The sequence below is a fragment of the Salmo salar genome, chromosome ssa10, assembly GCF_905237065.1.
Source record: "Salmo salar chromosome ssa10, Ssal_v3.1, whole genome shotgun sequence".
Lineage (NCBI taxonomy): Eukaryota > Metazoa > Chordata > Actinopteri > Salmoniformes > Salmonidae > Salmo > Salmo salar.
The window spans coordinates 67,429,060-67,455,608 of record NC_059451.1 but is presented as its reverse complement, the minus strand read 5'-3'; the positions used below and the strand labels follow the sequence as shown (position 1 = coordinate 67,455,608).

The following is a 26,549-nucleotide window of genomic DNA, read 5'->3' as shown; positions in this document are numbered from 1 at the left end:
AAAGGTTAGTGCATCATTTTAGCCGGTTTTATGGTTTTGGTGACCCTGTCTTTGAATTGACAAAACATTACACACAACTCTTGTAAATGTACTGTCCTAACATACTCTAAATTTATGCTTTCGCCGTAAAACCTTTTTGAAATCGTAAAACGTGGTTAGATTAAGGAGATGTTTATCTTTCAAAGGGTGTAAAATAGTTGCATGTTTGAAAAATTTGAATTTTGACATTTATTTGGATTCAAATTTGCCGCTCTTGAAATGCACCTGCTGTTGATGGAGTGCACCACGGGTGGGACGCTTGCGTCCCACCTAGCCCATAGAGGTTAAACAAATCAAACTATATTTTATATTTGAGATTCTTCATAGTAGCCACCCATTGACTTGATGACAGCTTTGCACACCCTTGGAATTCTCTCAACCAGCTTCACAAGGAATGCTTTTCCAACAGTCTTGAAGGAGTTCCCATATATGCTGAGCACTTGTTGGCTGCTTTTTTGGGATGGAGTATCGCTGCAGAATGCTGTGGGAGCCATGCTGATTAAGAATGCCTTGAATTCTATATAAATCACTAACAATGTCACCAGCAAACCACCCCCACACCTCATCCTCCATACTTCATGGTGGGAACCACACAGATCATCAGGTCACCTACTCTGCGTCTCACAAAGGCACTGTGGTTAGAACCAAAACTCTCAAATTTGGACTCATCAGACCAAAGGACAGATTTCCACTGGTCTAATATACATTGCTCATGTTTCTTGGTCAAAACAAGTCTGTTCTTTGTATTGGTGTCCTTTAGTAGTGGTTTCTTTGCTGCAATTTGACCATGAAGGCCTGAATCACGCAGTCTCCTCTGAACAGTTGATCTTGAGATGTGTCTGTCACTTGAACTCTGTGAAGCATTTATTTGGGCTGCAGTTTCAACTAAAATATTTGGGCTGGTAACTAATGAACCTATCCTCTGCTGCAGGGTTAACTATGGGTCTTCCTTTCCTCTGGCCGTCCTCATGAGAGCCAGTTTCATTATAGCGCTTGATGTCTTGAAATTTTCCGGATTGACTGACCTTCATGTCTAAAGTAATGACTGTCATTTCTCTTTGCTTAGTTGAGCTGTTCTTGCCATAATATGGGCATGGTCTTTTACCAAACAGGGCTATCTTCTGCATACCACCCCCACCTTCTCACAACACAACTAGTTGGCTGAAACGCATTAAGGAGGAAAGAAATTCCCCATATAACTTTTAACAAGGCACGCCTGTCAATTGAAATGCATTCCGGGTGACTACCTCATGAAGACGGTTGAGAGAATGCCAAGAGTGTGCAAAGCTGTCATCAAGGCAAAGGGTGGCTACTTTGAGGAATCTCAAATATAAAATATATTTTGATTTGTCTTAATCTACAATGTAAAAACTAAAAGAAAACCCCTTGAATGAGTAGGTGTGTCCAAACTTTTGACTGGTATTGTATAAGTACAGTGAGGGAAAAAAGTATTTGATCCCCTGCTGATTTTGTACGTTTGCCCACTGACAAAGAAATGATCAGTCTATAATTTTAATGGTAGGTTTATTTGAACAGTGAGAGACAGAATAACAACTCTTAAAGTGAGTGCTCCTCATCTCAGCTTGTTACCTGTATAAAAGACACCTGTCCACAGAAGTAATCAATCAATCAGATTCTAAACTCTCCACCATGGCCAAGACCAAAGAGCTCTCCAAGGATGTCACAGACAAGATTGTAGACCTACACAAGGCTGGAATGGGATACAAGACCATCGCCAAGCAGCTTGGTGAGAAGGTGACAACAGTTGGTGCGATTATTCGCAAAAGGAAGAAACACAAAAGAACTGTCAATCTCCCTCGGCCTGGGGCTCCATGCAAGATCTCACCTCGTGGAGTTGCAATGATCATGAGAACGGTGAGGAATCAGCCCAGAACTACACGGGAGGATCTTGTCAATGATCTCAAGGCAGCTGGGACCATAGTCACCAAGAAAACAATTGGTAACACACTACGCCGTGAAGGACTGAAATCCTGCAGCACCCGCAAGGTCCCCCTGCTAAAGAAAGCACATATACATGCCCGTCTGAAGTTTGCCAATGAACATCTAAATGATTCAGAGGACAACTGGGTGAAAGTGTTGTGGTCAGATGAGTCCAAAATAGAGCTCTTTGGCATCAACTCAACTCACCGTGTTTGGAGGAGGAGGAATGCTGCCTATGACCCCAAGAACACCATCCCCACCGTCAAACATGGAGGTGGAAACATTATGCTTTGGGGGTGTTTTCTGCTAAGGGGACAGGACAACTTCACCACATCAAAGGGAAGATGGACGGGGCCATGTACCGTCAAATCTTGGGTGAGAACCTCCTTCCCTCAGCCAGGGCATTGAAAATGGGTCGTGGATGGGTATTCCAGCATGACAATGACCCAAAACACACGGCCAAGGCAACAAAGGAGTGGCTCAAGAATAAGCACATTAAGGTCCTGGAGTGGCCTAGCCAGTCTCCAGACCTTAATCCCATAGAAAATCTGTGGAAGGAGCTGACGGTTCGAGTTGCCAAACGTCAGCCTCGAAACCTTAATGACTTGGAAAAGATCTGCAAAGAGGAGTGGGACAAAATCCCTCCTGAGATGTGTGCAAACCTTGTGGCCAACTACAAAAAAACGTCTGACCTCTGTGATTGCCAACAAGGGTTTTCCCACCAAGTACTAAGTCATGTTTTGCAGAGGGGTCAAATACTTATTTCCCTCATTAAAATGCAAATCAATTTCTAACATTTTTGACATGCGTTTTTCTGGATTTTTTTGTTGTTATTCTGTCTCTCACTGTTCAAATAAACGTACCATTAAAATTATAGACTGATCATTTCTTTGTCAGTGGGCAAACGTACAAAGTCAGCAGGGGATGAAATACTTTTTTCCCCTCACTGTATCCATGTAGCTGTACGTTAATATATGCACTACTAAGCATACTGTAGCTGCAACTTAGTAACCCTCCAATTCTATTGCAGTATCTCTCCCGTCAGAGCCTCCCCCATCCCAAATGGGGGTGTTGTCCCTGATACTATCATACCACCCACGTACCCGTAACATGCCTTTAGCATCCTAAAGCGCACCTTCAACCATCGATTGGCGTGGCCCGAGCAAGAAATTGGGACTGTCCCAAAAAGCTTTTTCACTGCTGCCACCCCTCAAACGTAAGCCCATGGCCTTTAAGCCTATGGCATGACCATGAGAGGATTATACTTTTTTGGGATTAGCTACAAAACATAACAAAACAAATGGAGAATTTTTTTTTTTTTTAAATAAAGAAATAGATAAATCAATTAGATAGTACTGAGGGCAACAGATATCAGCAAAAAGTGGAACATAATACTAATGACAATAACTAATTGTATCAATAGTGATAATCATACTAACAATATTAGCCAGTAAAGAAATATACCAACAATAATCTAACAGTACTCACCTTCCCAATATTCAACAACATCCAATTACAGCAATTTCAATAATAATAATAGGAATTATGATAACAATAAACATATCACCATTACTGCTGTTGCATCAATTCCAATACTGACAATGACAATAACCATCATAGACACCAAGATCCTACCAGTTATTCCATTGTGATCTTCGTCAATTAGTAATAACAATATTTATAACAATGATACTAATATTGATATTAATCATAAACACTATCATATTAATAGCTACAAAAACATTAATAAATTGTAATAATAATATAATAGCAACAACAATCCAATCATCATCCTCATCACTGTCATCATTGGATTTTTTTGTTTGTTGTAAAAACAGTCATGTGCAAATGTCCATATACAGCGGCTCATTATCGGCTCACTTTGCAAGTTGTCAGTTGTCAAATTCAACTAAAGAAAGGCATGTCGGGCCATTTCATTCAGCTCATTAGATCCGTTTGAAAATAAAAATTAAAGTTCAGTAAAACATTAGGCTCACTTATTCCCATTCCTACAATCACAATAGAGGAAAGGAATTTGTTAACTTCTTTAGATCAGAATTTCAGTAAAACAAGATTATAGTTTTTTTTTAAACAACAAGAACAGTTCTTAAATGTTCATTACTCACACATTTGCTATTTGGCAGAACATAAATATAAATTAAAAAGTCCACATGTTATCCTTCTTATATTCTAGCATTACACATATAATTTGAATAACCTGCAATAATTGATGGGAATCTGATTTACACATCGCAAAACCCTTGAAAAGAATACATAATCCTAATTTTCTAATTGAACTTGACCCTAAAGGACAAATAGCACAGTATGCAGATCTGGTAATTATAGTGATTGTTATAGCCAGTACCAGTCAGAAGTTTGGACACACCTACTCATTCAAGGGTTTTTCTTTATTTTTACTATTCTACACATTGTAGAATAATAATGAAGACATCAAGACTATGAAATAACATATATGGAATCATGTAGTAACCAAAAAAGTGTTAAACAAATGAAAATATATAGTTGAGATTTGAGATTCTTTAAAGTAGCCACCCTTTCTCAACAACAACTGTTCAGAGGAGACTGCGTGAATCAGGCCTTCATGGTCACATTGCTGCAAAGAAACCACTACTAAAGGACACCAATAGTAAGAAGAGACTTGCTTGGGCCAAGAAACACCAGCAATGGACATTAGACTGGTGGAAATCTGTCCTTTGGTCTGATGAGTCCAAATTTGAGATTTTTGGTTGCAACTGCCATGTCTTTGTGAGACACAGAGTAGCTGAACAGATGACCTCATGTGTGGTTTCCACCGTGAAGCATGGAGGAGGTGTGATGATGCTTTGCTCGTGACACGGCCTTTGATTCATTTAGAATTCAAGACACACTTAACCAGCATGGCTACCACAGCATTCTGCAGCGATACACATTCCCATCTGGTATGCGCTTAGTGGGATTATAATTTGTGTTTCAACAGGACAATGACCAAAAACACATCTCCAGGCTGTTTAAGGGCTATTTGACCAAGGAGAGTGCATCAGCTGACCTGGCCTCCACAATCACCTGACCTCAACCCAATTGAGATGGTTTGGGATGAGTTTAACAACAGAGTGAAGAAAAAGCAGCCAACAAGTGCTCAGCATATGTGGGAACTGCTTCAAGACTGAAAAGCATTCCTCATGAATCTGGTTGAGAGAATCTAAAATTGTTTAACACTTTTTTGGTTACTATATGTGTTATTTCATAGTTTCTTCACTATTATTCTACAATGTAGAAAATAGTAAAAATAAAGAAAATCCCTTGAATGAGTAGGTGTGTTAACCTTTTGACTGGTAATGCACAGTCGTGGCCAAAAGTTTTGAGAATGACACAAATATTATATTTTGAGAATGACACAAATATCTGCTGCCTCAGTGTCTTTAGAAACCATCAAGCGCAATGAAACTTGGTCTCATGAGGACCGCCACAGGAAAGGAAGACCCAGTTATTTACCTCTGCTGCAGAGGATAAGTTCATTAGATTTACCAGCCTCAGAAATTTCAGCCCAAATAAATACTTCACAGAGCTCAAGTAACAGACACATCTCAACATCAACTGTCCAAAAATGATGCAGAAACATGTATCCATGCTTTTGTCACTTCCAGATTAGACTACTGCAATGCTCTACTTTCCGGCTACCCGGATAAAGCACTAAATAAACTTCAGTTAGTGCTAAACACAGCTGCTAGAATCTTGACTAGAACCAAAAAATGTGATCATATTACTCCAGTGCTAGCCTCTCTACACTGGCTTCCTGTTAACCTGTTGGGGCTAGGGGGCTGTATTTTCACAGCCGGATAAAAAACGTACCTGATTTAAACTGGTTACTACTCTTGCCCAGAAACGAGAATATGCATATAATTAGTATATTTGGATAGACAACACTCTAACGTTTCTAAAACTGTTTTAATGGTGTCTGTGAGTATAACAGAACTCATATGGCAGGCCAAAACCTGAGAAGATTCCATGCAGGAAGTGCCCTGTCTGACAATTTGTTGTCCTTCTGTTGCATCTCTATCGACATTACAGCATCTGTGCTGTAACGTGACACTTTCTAAGGCTTCCATTGGCTCTCTAAAGCATTTAGAAAGCGGAATGACGCGTCTCCTGTCTCTGGGCAAATTACAGCAGCAGAGTTTGTAAGTGGCCTGCCTGGGGACAGTGACACTGGAGATGCACGTTCACGAGACTTCGCCATTTTTTTCTTTCTCTCTTTGAATGAATAAAACGTTGTCCGGTTGGAATATTATCGCTATTTTACGAGACAAATAGCATAAAAATTTATTTTAAACAGCGTTTGACATGCTTCTAAGTACGGTAATGGAATATTTGGAAATTTTTTGTCATGAAATGCGCTCGCGCGTTACCCTTCAGATAGTGACCTGAACGTATGAACAAAACAGAGGTATTTGGATATAACTATGGATTATTTGGAACCAAAACAACATTTGTTGTTGAAGTAGAAGTCATGGGGGTGCATTCTGACAAAGAACAGCAAAGGTAATCCAATTTTTCTAATAGTAATTCTGAGTTTAGGTGACCCCGAAGTTGGCGGATGTCAAAATAGCTAGCCGTGATGGCAGAGCTATGTACTCAGAATATTGCAAAATGTGCTTTCGCTAAAAAGCTATTTTAAAATCGGACATAGCGATTGCATAAAGGAGTTCTGTATCTATAATTCTTAAAATAATTGTTATGTATTTTGTCAACGTTTATCATGAGTAATTTAGTAAATTCACCGGAAGTTTTTGGTGGGTATGCTAGTTCTGAACATCACATGCTAATGTATAAAGCTGGTTTTTGATATAAATATTAACTTGATTGAACAAAACATGCATGTATTGTATAACATAATGTCCTAGGAGTGTCATCTGATGAAGATCATCAAAGGTTAGTGCTGCATTTAGCTGTGGTTTTGGTTTATGTGACATATGCTTGCTTGGAAAATGGCTGTGTGATTATTTGTGTCTATGTACTCTCCTAACATAATCTAATGTTTTTGCTTTCGCTGTAAAGCCTTTTTGAAATCGGACAATGTGGTTAGATTAACGAGAGTCTTATCTTTCAAATGGTGTAAAATAGTTGATTGTTTGAGAAAATTGATTGTGTTTTTTTTAGTTGGTTTTGTATTTTGCGCCGTGCGATGCCATTGGCTGTTGGCTAGGGGTTCCGCAGGCGGAACGGGGTTCCGCTAGTGGAACGTCTGTCCTCAACAGATTAACACTTTTTTGCTTCCTACATGAATCCATGTGTGTTATTTCATAGTTTGGATGTCTTCACTATTATTGTTCAATGTAGAAAATAGTAGAAATAAAGAAAAACCCTTGAATGAGTAGGTGTGTTCAAACCTTTGACTGGTATTGTATCTTTCGCCTTTATTTTTCCATCTTTTCATTCCTATATCAATCATTTATACTTATCTATAGCCTTGCATTAATATGTGGTTGTCGTCATCGATCAAGATGATCCGATCACTATCTAATCGAGATTTATTTTGTCTACACATGGTAATAAACAAGGTATTAGACACCTCATATAAATACCTACAGACATATGTTACTTTATCTCCAGTAACAGCATATTCGGGAATAGTACTTTCTCATGTCCACATACATGATAACGTTATACCATCAAACTCCACTGATGAGACATGTCATCCTTATCTCTAACGAGACATTTGACCCTCTGAGAGATGTTATCCTCGTTACTAATGAGACATGTTATGATGTTATCCTCTAATGAGACATGTTATGATGTTATCCTCTAATGAGACATGTTATCCTCGTTACTATGGAGACGTGTTATCCTCAGACAGTGGTCACCAACCTTTTCTGAGTCAAGATCCCTTTCTGAGTCAAAATGCATGCCAAGATCTACCGCTCTTATTTTTTATTAACATGACTTAAAAAATGTAAGCCTGTGCAACATTAACCAATTAAAAACAGTACTGTAGCAATGAGGTTTGTGCAGTAAGCTATAGGCCCAATACATTATCACCGCATACTGGCTTTGCTTGAATTTACCTTCCAATGCATTGTTGTTCGGGAATTAAAAAAATATATATAAAAAAAATTGAGGTAGTTTATATGATCACACCGGTAATAGATCCATTGTTGTATTACTTGTGAGGCACAGCTGAGTGAGCATACATTTAAATAATTTGCTTTTTATTTTACTGGGCTGATGGTGCCTTCATCTGATGGTCAGTCTCAGAGGAGGGAGAGAGCAGCAGACTGAGGGTCCGTCTCTCAACATCCCTCCGCTCTCCCTTTCCTCCACTGACATGACCAAAAAGGGACACCGTCTTCCAGCTGATGGTGAAACTCAAGTCGCACCGCATTATTTCTGCCTCACGCACAAATTCATGTTGCTACTCCTATGTACAGAGAAAGTGAAATATTCCTTGATATTAAAAAAGACCCAAGCCGCTAATAATAACAACGCAAGCCTATAGATACACTTTCCTACTCATTCATTACTGCTGCACTGCTTGTTGTAGCGCTGAGTGGAAATAGGAAGAACGGGCATTTTATGGCTTATAAAAGCATTGAATACTAAGTGTTGACAGTGCTGAGTAAGAACTTAAACATGAACTCACTCATAAAAACAGCAGCTCTTTGCTGTATTCGTTGACAGTCTCTCTCTAGTCATGGTTTTAAACGTTTTGAAATCTCACAGTATCAATTTTGCCGTAACTTTCTTTTATGCCTGCTACGCTACTGCAGACTCGGTCATCTGAGCAGTCTAATTGGCCTGCTGTAGCATAGTGCACTTGATTTCCTCTCCAGGCCCACCGGGAAGGCACATGAAATGGCAACAGTTTGCCTACCCGGCGCACAGGGCGGCCGAATTGGCTGCACCTACCACCAACAGTGGTAGACTAATAAAAAATACGAATAAAAAAAAAAGGAACAGAAGGCTTTATCGTTGGATTTTTTACATAAATGTTAGGCGATCGACTAGAAATGACTTGAAGATCGACAAGTCGATCGTGATCGACCGGTTGGTGACCACTGCTCTGAGACATGTTACCCTCAAATGAGATCCTGAGACATTATGTTATCCTCTATCTGTAGATCTGATGGGTGGTAATGGACTTAGGTATTTACATCCACACCACCCCATGTGCATCTTCAACAATTCTAAATGCCTACAATAATACTTGTGCTATTATCAGTAGTTCAGACCATGTAGACCTTTCTATAGTTACATCCTATGTACTATATGTATTTTGTTGATGCTACTTTCTATACATATTTGTATTTGTATTTATTATGGATCCCCATTAGCTGCTGCCATTAGCTGCTAAATTTTCAGTATGTTTGCCAATCGGTTGTACAGCCAGACCTATTTACCATCTCTTTTGCCTCATCCCTCTCAACCATACAGTCATTTTCTTAATGGATGCATGCTTATTAGTAACTGGGATAAGCAATTTCATAAATGTGTCAAGTGTAGCATCTGGTTGCTCATCATTACACTCCACGGAGCAAAAAATATTCTTCACCTCAACAACATAGGAATCATGACAAAAATTATTTTATGACCTCTTATACACAATATGAGGCCCAACCTTTGGAACTTTGGTTTTCCTTGAAATGGCTGTGATCACTACATCCAATGGATTTGGATACTGCTTTCAAAAAATGTCTGCAGCATTAGCAAAGATATGATCAATACATGTTGATGATTTCATTCCTGTACTGTTTGTAACTACCCTGGCAGGTTGATTGATAACCTGAACCAGGTTGCAGGCTCTAGTTACAGTTCGAAGCTTTTTCTTCAGTGGCCAGCCTGATGAAAGCCAGTCAATATCTTTTTTTAAAGTACACCTCTCTATTGATATCACATACATTATGAAGCATTTCACACATTAACCAGATACTGACTGTTAGCACTTGGTGGTCTATCGAAGCTTCCCACCAGAACCCTGTGCTCAATAACACCACGTGCTAGTAGTCCCAGACTACGATAGCCGGTGGTGGACGGAACCCCTAGATAACAGAACCGTAGATAACGGTATAGATCGCAAAACTCAGCTCACACAGGACTGGAAACTCAGCTCATACAGAACTGGTTGGGGTATTTATTCAGACCTCTTTCACATCGGAGCTAGTCCCCCTACAGCTCTCATTCACTCAGTACTTAATAGCTGAATTTCAATCTGATTATTATCCTAATTTCAAATCAGCTTAATATCCAAACTTCTCTTAAGACCTACAAACAATTGTCAGTGGGGCCTCTTCTTCCCTCACTCCAACCTTCTCGTAAGACTAGCCCAGTGGTTCTTCAACAATGTAGACACTTCTCATAAATGTCAGCGGGGCTTTCCATTTTACTGTTATGCCCTCGCTCTAGTCTTCTCAAAAGACTAGTGAATAACCTCCTCCTATAAGACTATGGGTACCTTTTTATGCATTACTCGCCTTCATGTTATATATATATATTTTTTTTATATATATTTTTTTGATACATTGGTTGTGTTTAGGCATGTCTTAAGAAAAGGCATACCAAAAGTTTGTATTTCAAAGAATCTCTAATATGATAACCTATAGCAAGACGAGTGGTTAAATTATGAAAATGTATAAAAGCGGCAATGGATAAAAAGCTCAAAAGGTGCACGCATGTAAAGCAAATACCATAGCTTTATAAAGGAATAAAGTGTACATGTAAATATGAAAGTAGCCTAAAGTGCCCATTTCATTGTACATCATCATATTGGACAGTGGCCTCAATCATGCTTACAGAAAGCTGTGGACTTTACGCATCAGTTCAAATGAAATGTTTCTTTGTCACATGCTTTGTAAACAGGTGTGGACGAACAGTGAAATGCTTACATACGAGCCCTTCCCATCAATTAAGAGAAAGAAAATAGAGAAATAGAAAAATAAACACCTAATAATAAAAGTAATAATACACAATGAGTAACAATTTGCCTTCAGAAAGTATTCATACACCTTGACTTATTCCACATGTTGTTGTGTTACAGCCTGAATTCAAAATGGATGAAATATTTCTCTCTCACCCATCTACACACAATGCCCCATAATGACAAAGTGAAAACATGTTTTAATTTTTTAGCAATTTTATTGAAAATGAATTACAGAAATATCTCATTTACATAAGTATTCACATCCCTGGGTGAATACTTTGTAGAAGCACCTTTGGCAGCGATTACAGCTGTGAGTCTTTCTGGATAAAGAGCTTTCCACACCTGGATTTTGCAACATTTGCCCATTATTATTTTCAATGTTCTTCAAGCTCTATCAAATTGGTTGTTGATCATTGCTGGACTACTATTTCCAGGTATTGGTTTCAATGATGCAGCTGTAGAACTTTTTGAGGATCTGGAGACCCATGCCAAATCTTTTCAGGCTCCTGAGTGGGAAATGGTGTTGTTGTGCCCTCTTCACAACTGTCTTGGTGTGTTTGGACCATGATAGTTTGTTAATGATGTGGACACCAAGGAACTTGAAACTCTCGACCAGCTCCACTACAGCCCGTCAATGTGAATGGGGGGGGGCATGTGAATGGGGGGTGGGGGGGGGGCATGTTCAGTATGTTACTTGGCCTTTCTGTACAATGTCTTTTAAATATTCGATTTTGCACTGGAATTGAATTTGGGAACCATTTCTCTCTCATTCGGGACAATATCTCTTCATTAATATCTTTATTTTCTATATGTGTGATCTACACTGAACAAGAATGTAAACGCAACATGTTTTGGTCCCATGTTTCATGACTTGAAATAAAAGATCCCACATATTTTCCGTACGCACAAAAAGCTTAATTCTCAAAAATGTTGTGCACAAAATTGTTTACATCCCTGTTAGTGAGCATTTCTTCTTTGCCAAGATAATCCATCCACCTGACAGGTGTGGCATATCAAGTAGCTGATTAAACAGCATGATCATTACACAGGTGCACCTTGTGCTGGGGACAATAACAGGCCACTAAAATGTGCAGTTTTGTCGCACAACACAATGCCAAAGATTTTGAGGGAGTGTGCAATTTACATGCTGACTGCAGGAATGCCTCCAATGTCATTTTGAAGAATTTAGTAGTTCATCCGACTAGTCTCACAACTGCAGCCCACGTGTATGGAGTTGTGTTGGTGAGGGGTTTGCTGATGTCAACGTTGTGAACAGAGTACCCCATGGCGGCGGTGGGGTTATGGTATGGGCAGGCATAAGCTACGGATAACAAACACGTTTGCATTTTATCGATGGCAATTTGAATGTACAGCGATACCGTGACGAGATCCTGAAGCACATTGTCGTGCCATTCATCTGCCGCCATCACCTCATGTTTAGCATGATAATGCACAGCCCCAAGTTGCAAGGATCTGTATAAAACTCCTGGAAGCTGAAAAAGTCCCAGTTCTTCCATGGCGTACATACTCACCAGACATGTCATTGAGCATGTTTGGGATGCTCTGGATCAACGTGTAGGACAGCGTGTTCTAGTTCCCACCAATATCCAGCAACTTCAAACAGCCTTTAAAGAGTGGGACAACATTCCACAGGCCACAATCAACAGTCTGATCAACTTTATGCGAAGATGTGTCGTGCTGCATTAGGCAAACGCATTTTTTTCTGTGACCAACAGATGCATATCTGTATTCCCAGTCATGTGAAATTCATAGATTAGGGCCTAATTTATTTATTTCGATTGACTGATTTCCTTATATGAACTGTAACTCGGTAAAATCTTAGAAATTGTTGCATGTTGCTTTATATGTTTTTGTTCAGTACTTCGATTGGACTGAGGCATCCGACCAGTGCCAGTAGGTACTTGGTTTCTAATGAAGACATGGTCTTGATTCTGGAGGAATTGTAGAGGTGTCATTGTCCATAATTACTCAAATAAAATTGTATTTGTCACATACACGTTTAGCAGATGTTATTGCAGGTGTAGCGAAATGCTATATGCTTGCTATATGCTTGATTGTCTACACCTGTCGACAAATGTGGGCACAATCAGAATGTGGATAAGATCAGGACAACAGACGCATGTTAGAACCAGGTATAAATGGGGCTTTAATGACCAAAAGGGTTGTGTGCAAGTTGGGCATATGAGACCTATGCATTAGGCCAAAGTGGTACCATAATCCATTGGACCATGGGTGAGGCAAATTGAGGGGGACAAGTGAAACAAACATGAGTGTTTATTTTCTTGTATATGGTCACCAAGCTCTAAATTAAATGTCATCACTGTTATTTGTCATTGGCAAAAAGCATAATTAAGATGTGTTGTGGGTAAAAGGGATGCTTTGATTCAATATTTTTGCTCTAAGGTGCCTTTAAATGAGCCTCTTTCAGCTAGCCTGGGACAGGTTGACAGTGTTGTCTTTTGGTTGGGCTTTGTTGTATTTTTGGCTATTTACACCTGCCTCTTGGCTGTCATCATTTGCAAAGAGCTCAAAGGAGCCGACATCGATCTTCAAGCTTTCGCATTTTCAAAAGACCTCGATGTTTAGGAATTTATCTCCCCAAAATCACACACAGGATAAATATTACATTTATTGCTGCTTCTTGTCAGCCTTTTGCGTTGCTGCAAGGCGTCCTTTCATGTTTTAAGTGCTTTATCTGACACATGAAAAGGAATTAAAAACTGAGCTGACACGTTCGACATTGCTCCATCCCATAGCTGTTAAGGATTGTGAAGGTAGGAGTCAAAGCAGGTATCGTATTTGGAGAGAACCCAGACTGAACCACAGTGAAGGGAGCCCTTTCTTTCTACTGGGGTACATTGGGGTCAGAATCATTACAATATTTTAATTGCTAATTTGCCCCAACATTATTTAATCTGCATTACAAGATGCATATTTCTTGATGTTCAGGTGATCCCACAACAGTTAGAACATTCCAGTGGCTGATGTTCGTGGTAAATAACATTATTCACATTAACTTTCCACAAAGTCACACTGTATGTTTGATTGATAGTATTTATCCTCCATTTTACCCATAGTGAATACAAATATTGACATATACACTACATGACCAAAAGTATGTGGACGCCTGCGCATCAAATATCTCATTCTAAAATCACGGGCATTAATATGGAATTGGTCCCCCCTTTGCTGCTATAACAGCCTCCACTCTTCTGGGAATGCTTTCCACTTGATGTTGGAACATCGCTGGGGGGACTTCCTTCCATTCAGACACGAGAATTAGTGAGGTCGGGCACTGATGTTGGGCGATTAGGCCTGGCTCGCAGTTGGCATTCCAATCTCGACAAACCATTTCTGTATGGACCTCACTTTGTGCACGGGGGCATTGTCAATTCGGGCAGGTTGCCTGGCATCCGCCAAATCCAGATTTGTCCGTCGAATTGCCAGATGGTGAAGCGTGATTCATCACTCCAGAGAACGCGTTTCCACTTATCCAGAGTCCAACGGTGGCGAGCTTTACACCACTCCAGCCGACGCTTGACATTGTGCATGGTGATCTTAGGCTTGTGTGTGGCTGCTCGGCCATGAACAGCCATTTCATGAAGCTCCCGACGAACAGTTATTGTGCTGACGTTGCTTCCAGAGGCAGTTTGGAACTCGGTAGTGAGGGTTGCAACCGAGGACAGACGATTTTTACACGCTACTTACTTCAGCACTCGGCGGTCCCGTTCTGTGAGCTTGTGTGGCCTACGACTTCGCGGCTGAGCCATTGCCACTCCTAGACATTTCCACTTCACAATAACAGCACTTACAGTTGACTGGGGCAGCTCTAGCAGGTAAGAAATGTGATAAACTGACTTGTTGTAAAAGGTGGCATCGTATGATGGTGCCACCTTGAAAGTCACTGAGATCTGTAAGGCCATTCTACTGCCAATGTTTATCTATGGCGATTGTATGGCTGTGTGCACGATTTTATACACCTGTCAGCAATGGGTATGGCTGAAATAGCCAAATCCACTAATTTGAAGGGGTGTCCACAAACTTTTGGTGATGTAGACTATATCAAGTGACCTTAACAAATGGCAGAGAACATTAATGAGAGCATAAACTCACTCAAAAGTTGTAGATATTGGGAAGCCCTTTCATGTACCCCACCAGTAGGTCTGTGTCACTGTAATGACCAATGTCTCTGTGATGCGGACATATAGACCATTTTATTTGTTAATTTGTCCTCTGACTCAATTACCTACAGCAATTACTCATAGTTTAATACATTGACTGCACGTTCGCTTTAGCTGTAGAGTTAAATCTCAGACCACTACCCACACGTTGACCAGTGTCACTGATGATAGATTCTGACCATTTAAGTTTTTGTTGATCTGTCCTCTTGAAATTAAGGGAAGTCATAGTGAATTGGTATGTCACGTGAGAAAGCCGGAAATTGAGGTTCACTACTAACTAACTCTTGTGGCAGAGCTCACAACCATTCTAACAGATCTCCAGACACTCGGTGGGCTCGCAGCAGGACTCGAACAGGATCTGGTGGCAGTGGGTGTGGCAGTGTAGGTCCTCACACGGGTGCCTCCTGGAGGGCGGCACAGCAGCGGGAACAGCAGCAGAAGCAGGAGGAGCAGAAGGTGTGGAAGCAGGAGGAGCAGGCCTCCAACAGGCCCAGGATCAGTGTAGAGCACTGGCAGGACAGACAGGCCAGTACCAGGGGCAGGCAGCAGCGAGGTAGAGAGAGAATGGGAGGGAGAGAGAAAATGCTTTGATTTAGTGACATACAGTACATCCAGTAGGAGAGCCAAAGTAGATCAGGCCAGATTGAGTGCATATAAATCTACAATATAATCCAAAGTAGAATCCAATGTAGAACAGGTCATATTCTGTGTTCATACAAAATTGCAATATAATCATACAAAACTACAATAGAATCCTTTGAAATCCACCAACATGCATAATTGTCAGCTGGGGTTAACAACTGCATTATTCCCAATTAATATGATATTGTATTAACAATATATATGCCATCCAGAACATAAAAGAGATGTACCGGAGTGTGATTGTGTTTACATAAACTCAGTGCTTGATTACAGTCCACAGGGAGAATAAAAAAATAAAAGTGCACTGGTAATGAGCCACTGGCGCTGTCATGGAATAATTGCTACAAAATTTAAACTAAGTACACATGAAATTGCATATATTAACCTCTGTAATTATCATAATAGTGCGTCAGTTTTTGGCCAATCCACTGTATTGATAGTGTATTGCTGTTTTATCCCTACAAGGAGCGGGTAGAGAGCGGGATTATGCAAATTAAGTCATTTTATACTGTTTACTCAAGTGAATAAATGAAATGATAAGATAATAGATTCCCCCTGGGAGAGGGAGTTCAGCTCGTCACTGCTTTAAACACACGCACGCACACAGTTATGGTAATGATGCTTATGAACATGAAAAGGGCTCATGTATGAGGCTACAGTTTTGATTTAGTACTTAACAGACTAGTTAGTACATAACTCTATAAAAACAACAACATGAACACAGTGGTAAACAAGACCTTGCCTACAACAGACTTTTTCATAGTTATGTAAGAATTATTGTTTGAAATTATTAGTGTGTATCTGGCATCTTCATTGTGGCACAGGGACTGTGTGTGTATACGCAGGCAGTCTGGCAGCAGATGCAGAAGGTTTTAATAAAAAAATAAACCTGAAGTTGTTACAAAACAGGAGATGCATACTGAATGTAATTAAAACCAATACTGCCTGATGACTGAGGAAACTGGGGGCCAGTTGTGCTTAACGATGGGGAGCAGGTGTGTGCAATGATGGTTGCCAGGTGTGTGCAATGTGGGTTACCAGGAACGGTAGTTAGTAGACCGGCGATGTCGAGCGCCGGATGGAGGGAGTAGGCGTGACATTACCCAATACCCGATGAGCGGTTGGATGGTCCCGACGGTGAGAAATGGTCCGGAAGGCGGAGATGGAAATCCCGGATAATGTTAAAGTCCAGGATGTCCGACCACTGGCACCCAAAAGCGCTCCTCCGGACCGTACCCCTCCCAGTCCACCAGGTACTGGAGTCATCCCCCATGATGTCGGGAGTCCAGGAGGGACTTAACAGCATAGGCGGATCCCCTCGATTTCCAGGGGAGACGGAGGGGTGTCACGGGGGTCGGCATCAGCCAAGGGACCAGGAACCACCGGCCTGAGGTGGGAAACATGAAAGGACGGTGAGATCCGGTAGTTGGTGGGGAGTTCTAAATTATATATGACCTCATTGAACCTCCAAAGGATCTTGAAGGGCCCCACAAACCTGGGGGCTTAGCTTCCGGTAGGGCAGGCAGAGCGGGAGGTTTCTGGTGGAGAGCCAGGATGGAACACTGAGCCTCACTGCGGTCCACCTGATACTTCTGACGGTAGACAGCGCGCTGGCTCGGAGTCCACGGAGCCAGGGCTGACTGATATCCCAGGAAGCACTGGAAGGGAGTCAATTCAGTGAAGGAGTGACGAAGTGAGTTCTGGGCATATTCCGCACAGGAAAGGAATCGGGTCCACTCCCCCTGCCGGTCCTGGCAGTGACTACTTAGGAACCTCCCCAGCTCCTGGTTGGTCCTCTCCACCTTCCCGTTAGACTGAGGCCGGTACCCAGATGTGAGGCTGACCGTGGCCCCCTGCTTTTCCATAAAGGATTTCCAGACCCGCGACGTAGTGCCAGGTGATCTGGCCATAGTGCCAGGTGATCTGCTGGAATAGTGCCTCAGCGACCTGGGGAGCGGTAAGTAGACCAGAGAGAGGGATAGAATGCCAGGATTTAGAGAATATATCAACAGCAACCAGAATAGTTGTAAAACTATCAGAAAGGAGGAGATCCGTTACAAAGTCTATGTACAGATGTGACTAAGGCCGCCGACGCATGGGAAGGGGAAGTAGTTTCCCTGCTGGAGTGTGCCGGGGAGATTTGGATTGAGTACATACTGAACATGAGTTGACATAGTGGGCAACGTCCTGCGCGAAAGCGGGCCACCAGTATTTATTGGAGAGGGATTGGATGGTGCGGGTGATACCAAGGTGTCCAGCAACGAAGGATGTGTGGGCCCAGGTCAATAGCCGATTTCTCGGGATGTAGATACGCTCTGGAGGGCAGGTGGCAGGTTCCCTCTCCAGAGCCTGGTGGATGTCCACATCTACATCCCAGAACATGGTACAGGAGGACTGATTGATGGGCTGGAAGACACTCAAAGGGCCCTCCACCAACGTAGAACCACACAGTGATTAGTAGATGGGCGACGTTGAGCGCCGAAGGGAGGGAGCAGGAGTAGGCATGTCACTGTGCCACAATGTATGAGTCTGTAATCAATCATTTATTCTGCCCAACAGAGCATTTACTTGCAGAATGAATTCATCTGCATCATGATTACAACTCCAAATTACTAGCTACTTCTCTTTAATCTTGTGATCGTAATGTGATGTCAGACCAGGGATTTCATTCAGAGCTGTGAACACTGTCAAATATTATCCTCAAACAGCGCACCATTTATTTAGGGCATTGTTCTACACTGAACAAAAATATAAAAACGCAACATGTAACAATTTCAAGGATATAACTGAGGTACAGTTCTAAAGGAAATCAGTCAATTTAAATTAATTAATTAGGCCCTAATCTATGGATTTCACATGACTGGGAATACAGATAAAAAAAGAGGTAGGGGCATGGATCAGAAAATCCGTCAGTATCTGGAGTGACCCACATTTGCCTCACCATCTCCTTTGCATGGAGTTGATCAGGCTGTTGATTGTGGCTTGTGGAATGTTGTCCCACACCTCTTCAATGGCTGTGCGAAGTTGCTCGATATTGCTGGAAACTGGAACACACTGTCGTACACTTCAATCCAGAGCATCCCAAACATGCTCAATGGGTGACATGTTTTTTTATTTTTTTATTTTACCTTTATTTAAAAAAGCAAGTCAGTTAAGAACAAATTCTTATTTTCAATGACGGCCTAGGAACAGTGGGTTAACTGCCTTTTTCCAGGGGCAGAACGACAGATTTTACCTTGTCAGCTCGGGGATTTGATCTTGCAACCTTTGGGTTACTAGTCCATCGCTCTAACCACTAGGCTACCTGCTGCCCCATGGCTGGTGAGTATGCAGGCCATTTCAGATTCCAGGAATTGTGTACATATCCTTGCAACATGGGGCCGTGCATTATCACGCTGAAGCTGAAGCATGAGGTGAAGGCCGCGGATGAATGGCATGACAATGGACTTCAGGATCTCGTCACGGCGTCTCTGCACATTCAAATTGCCATCAATAAAATGCAATTGTGTTCGTTGTTCGTAGCTTATGCCTGCCATAACCCCACCACCCCAATAGGTCACTCTGTTCACAAAGTTGACATCAGCAAACCGCTCACCCACATGACGCCATACAAGCTGTCTGCCATCTGCCCGGCACAGTTGAAACCGGGATTCATCTGTGAAGAACACACTTTTCTAGCGTGCCAGCGGCCATCGAAGGTGAGAATTTGACACTGAAGTCAGTTACGACACAGAACTGCAGCCAGATCAAGACCCAGGTGAAGCCAACGAGCACGCAGATGAGCTTCCCTGAGAAGGTTTCTGACAGTTTGTGCAGAAATTATTTGGTTGGGCAAACCCACAGTTTCATCAACTGTCCTGGTGGCTGGTCTCAGACAATTGCGCAGGTGAAGAAGCCCGATGTGGAGATCCTGGGCTGGCGTGGTTACACATGGTATGCAGTTTTGAGGCCGGTTGGACATACTGACAAATTCTCTAAAATGACATTGGAGGTGGCTTATGGCAGAGAAATGAACATTCAATTATCTGGCAACAGCTCTGGTGGACATTGCTGCAGTCAGCATGCCAATTGCACACTCCCTCATAACTTGAGACATCTGTGGCATTGTGTGACAAAACTGCGCCTTTGAGAGTGGCCTTTTATTGTCCCCAGCATTGATCATGCTGTCTAACCAGCTTATTGATATGCCACACTTGTCAGGTGAAGGGATTATCTTGGCAAAGGAGAAATTGCACAACATTTTAGAGAAATAAGCTTGTCTGGGATATTATTCAGCTCGTTTATTTCAGCTCGTGAAACAATATATTAGTATGCATGTGTTATGGTAGAAAATCATCAATTATGAGATATGCACAGTTTCTAGTGGTTGAAGTATTGCATTACAAGGCAAAAAACAGGCAATCATTTGCCATTACTGAGAAGAGCAAAAATCTATATATTTTGTCTTTGAATTCTAAAATAATTAGAATAAGGCATTTTATTTCTATTATTTATTTAATTTCCTCACCTTTTCTGACTGTTAGGATAGGCTACCAAGTTAGGATAGGCTACCATTCGTCCAATCTCTCATTTAATTGGACCCACTTCACAGTAGTAAACAGATAAGCTATTTCAAGTATTTTGCTCAATGCGATCCGATGTGCAGTTTAATGGTAGAACAGACGGTCACCCTTTCCATGGGAAGTATTGGAGTCAACATGGGCCAGCATCCCTGTGGAACACTTTGACACCTTGTGGAGTCCTTGCCCTGACAAATTGAGGCTGTTCTGAGGGCAAAATGGGCAACTCAATATTAGGAAGGTGTTCCTAATGTTTGGTATACTCAGTGTATACACAATATACAGAAAATACAGTCAACTAAAACAAAAATGTTTCATCATAAAAATCATCTGTCCGCTGCCAACTGCCCTAGGGACACTAATTAATCTATTCAAAATGTATTTTGGAGATTATTCCAAACATGTGGAGCATGAAAACTAAAGGCTGATTTACCTAACTCTGTAGACACCGAAGGAGTCTCCAAAGTTAACTAGTTTAATAACTTGTCATTCTAACCTCTTTAGGCTGTTGTTAGACGATGCAACTTGCACACAACTGAGTTGCTTCTTGATTGCTTCGTGAAACACCCTCTGCAACTAATAAGCAACTAATCGGAAACTTGTTTGCATACATTTGAAACTTTGAGCAACTAGTTGCAAGCAACAGCCAATCAAAACAAACACTTGTGTCACATGATCCATTCGAAGGTTCAGAATTCCAACAGGTGTTAGTGCGGCGCAGCACAACACACAATCAGCCTTGACAGAAAAGAGACCTATCACAACAGGAGATGTATGCAAATGATTGTACATGGTTTAGCAGTCAATAAATTTAATTTTAAAGTGAACCCTTTCCCTGACCAGTTTCAACTGAAATTGTCTACCATGAACTATGCTAGCTAGCTTAATTCATTGTAAGCTTATTTAACTAGGCAAGTCAGTTAAGAACAAATTCTTATTTTCAATGACAGCCTAGGAAGAGCGTAGCCTAGTGGTTAGTGCGTTGGACTAGTAACCGAAAGGTTGCAAGTTCAAATCCCCGAGCTGACAAGGTACAAATCTGTCATTCTGCCCCTGAACAAGGCAGTTAACCCACTGTTCCTAGGCTGTCATTGAAAATAAGAATTTGTTCTTAACCTTGTTTAGATTGTTGCTAGCTAGGTAGTTGTGTTGTTTGCAACGTTATTTTGGCTAGCTAGTGAAATTGTACAGGCTACAACCTGCAACTGCAACTAAAATTGTGTGAAAGTTTCTTTCTGTAACCCCAGCCTAACAGTTAGGTAAGTCTGAAGCTTGTGGAGCAGGGCTTTATAAACAAAAAAAGCAATGACGTGATCTACGTGACTTCAAAGAGGTCTAGCCAACCTTTTGGTAAAGAATACAGTGATGAGTAATAAAGCTGTATTCTATGATAAAATGAAGGGCGCTATGAAAAACTGCACTTTGATAAATAGTATCACCATAATCAAGAACAGGTAGAAAGGTGCTCTGCTTCTTGCTGACTAGAGAGAGACCAGATGCTTCTGTAAAAAAAAGCCCACTGTAACTATGAGTTTCTTAACATGCTGATTCTGATGTTGTTTAAACGATAAATCATTGTCAATCCAAATACCAAGGTATTTGTATGCAGGGACTCTTTTGATTATTGAACCATCTGATGACGTAATCCATCTGAGACAATCTTACGAGAACTTGTAAACAACATGTATTGTTTTGCCTGTATTAAGCACGAGTTTTAAAATCAGTAAAGGCTTTCTGCACAACTGCAAAATTGGACTGTAGCCTTGTCACAGCCAGGTCAGCAGTTGGGGCAAATGCGTACAAAATAGATCATCCACATATAGAGGAAATGTACTATTTTTAACAGATTGACCAATAGCATTTATATAAATAGTAAAGAAAAATAATACTTTCCGAAGGCACTGTACAACTATTGATGGGTTAATATTCCCGAAGTAGCCATAGAACAAATTACCATGCACATCTCTTGTTTAATTGGGCCTATTAGACAGGCTACTATAATTTCAAGTTGAATTCAAATTATCTGTTTACAGGTCCACAACAATATGCAATTGTTTTTGTCTTTCAGAAATGGTCAGATACAGCAAATGTCCCAGAATTGTTTTTCTTTCTGCCAACACCTCCAGACATTTCATCAAGTTGACCATTGCTATTAGCTTTAGATACGGTCTTGGCCTAATTCCAATACTTAAACATGTAACTGACAGCGTTTTTAGCAACATGAAATCTATTCATATACACCCTCATTAAGAATATGATGCCTTTTTCTTTTTACATTTTCTGACAAGCGAGCACTTAGATATGGTCATTTTCACGTTTTCATAATTTCATAGAATGTTTGGGAATGTCGTAGAGTAAGGCATGTGAAAATTCTACAGCAATATATAGTGGGAAAGCGGCCGTGCGACACTCCAGTAAATAAAACCTAATAAAACCATGCCAGTCTTGTCCAGGACCTTACTCTACACAGACCAGTGCGCCATAGCCAAATCAGAGCTCCAGTAGGCTTATATCAAAAACAAGCCATTTGCCACATGGGCCTGCCATCATTCACTTTGAACTGGATTGTGTGTTTACAGGCAGTAGCGCAACTTTAGACCATTAGCTTCTCTGCGAGTAAGGCTAGTTTCCTGAATTTCCGCCTGACGTGCCCAAAGTAAACTGCCTGTTACTCAGGCCCAGAAGCTAGAATATGCATTGAATTGGAAGAAAACACTCTGAAGTTTCTAAAACTGTTAACATAATGTCTGTGAGTATAACAGAACTGATATAGCATGCAAAACCCCAAGGAAAATCGATACAGAATTATTTTTTTTCGAGCTCAGAATGACTTCCAATGCACTGCTATTGAAAGATCTAATTTCCACCTCCCAGATTGCAGTTCCTATGGCTTCCACTAGATGTCAATAGTCTTTATACAAGGTTTTAGACTTGTTTTTTTTTAAATGAAGAAGTATTTGTAGTCGTTCCAAGTTGAGCGCCAGGGCAAAAGTAGTCTTTTTGCGCGTGTGAACGTGGATGCGCTCTTCGTTCTTTTCCTTTGCTATTGAACATAGTAATCTCCATCTGAAATATTATCGTTTATTTAGATATTAGACAACCTGAGGTTTAATAAAAAACATTGTTTGAGTCGTTTGGATGAACTTTGCTGGTAACTTTTTGGAATCCTTTGTATGCATGTTGAAGGACTGGATTATTGAATTCAATGGCGCCAACTAAACGGCGTTTTTGGGATATAAAGAAGGACTTTATCGAACAAAACGACCATTCATTGTGTAGCTGTGACCCTTGGGATTGCAAACAGAGGAAGATCTTCAAAAGTAAGTGATTTATTTTATCGCTATTTTGTGTCGCCTGTGCTGGTTTGAAAAGGATGTTGTTGTGGGGCGCTGTCCTCAGACAATCGAATGCTATGCTTTCACCGTAAAGCCTTTTTGAAATCTGACAATGCAGTTCGACTACCAAGATTCTAAGCTAAAGAGTCATGTATGACACTTGTATTTTTATGAATGTTTAATATTACGATTTTGTATTTGGTGCGCTCCGATTTCACCGGATGTTGGAATCTCCTCTCTAAGTAGTTATAAAGCATTCGACAAAAGCCACAAAATACACCTAAATGGATTTCTGCGAATATGTAAATTAAACGGGAGTCCTCTTACATTTGGGAACTTCACAGTCCTATTGATCAAACAACCATGAAGAAGTAGGCTTTTTCTCCCTCCTTAAGATCAACAACTTATGTTAGCCAGAGCCAGAGTAGTTAAAATCTAACGAGGAGTAGATAAAACCTCTCAAACTTTTTCAGTTTGTAGTTGGCCATAAAATTTGCACTGATAAACGATGGGAATTAGTAGCATGACTGACTTGTGATCATTGCCCTTGCTAGTTTGATTGTAGTGACATTCCCAGCATTAGTTACATATGTCTGTTTTTGTCCAAATATTGAGTAATTGAAACAGATACAGTGCAGCACGAATGGGTGGAGGCAGCAAACAATGTACCAAGCCAGCTGTGATTTACGACCTGACAGCAATATTTTTGGGACTACCAAGAAATATATTGGTGAATTATATTACTCATGCATTGAACTGCATCCATCTATTCTGCCAACAATGCCTTACTCTATGTCATGAAACTGAGTCAAATTTAACCTATTTTTAAAACCTCTTATAAAGTTGGTTTTGTAGCATAAACTAGGAATTTGATATTTTTGACTGATATTATGATTGTCGGTTTGTTTCATATCCGCAAAGTAGTTAAAACGCTGTCAGTTCCACAGCAAATAAGGGCGTTATTGTCACCATAAAAGGTGGATGATGGGTGTCTTTCAGGCAGAGTTATAATGCTTGTTCACCCATGCACTCTGCTCATGGCCAGGGAGAGGAGGGACATCCTGTGGTCCGTGCCTCTCCGGATCTCTGCCTCCGGGAGCCCCAGAGCAGAGGGTGCAGGCCCAGTGTGGAAGTCTGTATGGAGATCACTGTGGCTCCTGGTGGTAGCCCCGCTCTCTCCTCCAGAGGACCCCAGAGTGGAGGTTGCAGCCGGCAGAGCCAAGGCCTGAGGCTGGAGAGAATAGTCACATTACGATAAGAAACATGCCTTTTTCATATTTTTTATGGCAGATTTAGTGGAAGTAAGATGGGAAGGAGACATATGGTTCCCCAAGGTGCAGAGTTAAGTTAACCATCCATATGGTCAAAACAGCCTTTTCCTATGGGTCTTCCATTAGATCTGAATGGTATGAGTTGAGTCACTACTCTCAGGCTTGTTAATGACTAAATCTCTGAGCAGTTTTAGAATATGAATGAAATGGAAGCCTCCCTCACATTTTCTCAGTGATTGACTGAGCTGACACACTGATGATAATTACTTCCCTTTCAATCAACCTCAGCCCAGGGTGAAAGGCCACTTTTAATATTAACCAGTCTAACATCGATATGATTTATGAAACATCATAATTTAACAGATGATTAAGGCTAGTGTTAGAACTAGTCTAAAAAGCATACAATGGAGATTATACATTAAAAGTGCAGTTGCTGTTGGTTTGTCTACATGCCTACTGCCAATATGTCCAGTCAGGGTCATCACTTACTTGTGATGAGGTTATTGTTGGTGGTGTTCTCCCTGGTCATCCGACCTTGTGCTGGAAGTTCATTATCCATTGTCCGTGAACACATTTGTTTCCATTTTACTAAATATCAGCCTGGGTGCTGGACTGTTTCTGTATTACAACGCTATATTGCTATCTCACCAAGACAGCGACAAATAATTTTACTAAAGCAGAAATAAACTGTCACTTCGGCTAGTAAATTACTTCATAATACCATTCTAATTCATAGAGATATATGTTTTCCATAAAAATATAATTACCATGTGGCATAACATTGTCTTATTGAATTTGACAACATTTGTTAATTTGTTAATGTATAATACACTGTTCAAAAAAATAAGGTGAACACTAAAATAACACATCCTAGATCTGAATGAATGAAATAATCTTATTAAATACTTTTTTCTTTACATAGTTGAATGTGCTGACAACAAAATCACACAAAAATAATCAATGGAAATCCAATTTATCAACCCATGGAGGTCTGGATTTGGAGTCACACTCAAAATTAAAGTGGAAACCACACTACAGGCTGATCCAACTTTGATGTAATGTCCTTAAAACAAGTCTAAATGAGCCTCAGTAGTGTGTGTGGCCTCCACGTGCCTGTATGACCTCCCTACAACGCCTGGGCATGCTCCTGATGAGGTGGCGGATGGTCTCCTGAGGGATCTCTTCCCAGACCTGGACTAAAGCATCCGCCAACTCCTGGACAGTCTGTGGTGCAACGTGGTGTTGGTGAATGGAGCGAGACATGATGTCCCAGATGTGCTCAATTGGATTCAGGTCTGGGAAATGGGCGGGCCCGTCCATAGCATCAATGCCTTCCTCTTGCAGGAACTGCTGACACACTCCAGCCACGAGGTCTAGCATTGTCTTGCATTAGGAGGAACCCAGGGTCAACCGCACCAGCATATGGTCTCACAAGGGGTCTGAGGATCTCATCTCAGTACCTAATGGCAGTCAGGCTACCTCTGGCGAGCACATGGAGGGCTGTGCGGCCCCCCAACGAAATGCCACCCCACACCATGACTGACCCACCGCCAAACCGGTCATGCTGGAGGATGTTGCAGGCAGCAGAACGTTCTCCACGGCGTCTCCAGACTCTGTCACATGTGCTCAGTGTGAACCTTTCATCTGTG

General features: G+C 41.2%; 1 protein-coding gene across 1 annotated transcript in view; it reads left to right on the top strand.

The window, feature by feature from the left end:
• Positions 1 to 15,650, top strand: part of LOC106560730 (forkhead box protein P2) — a 59,652-nt gene extending 44,002 nt beyond the window's left edge. Inside the window, exon 13 of the mRNA XM_045688718.1 lies at positions 15,408 to 15,650. Coding sequence (XP_045544674.1) covers positions 15,408 to 15,650 — 243 coding nt within the window. The remainder of the gene's footprint in view (positions 1 to 15,407) is intronic.
• Positions 15,651 to 26,549: the final 10,899 nt, after the last annotated feature.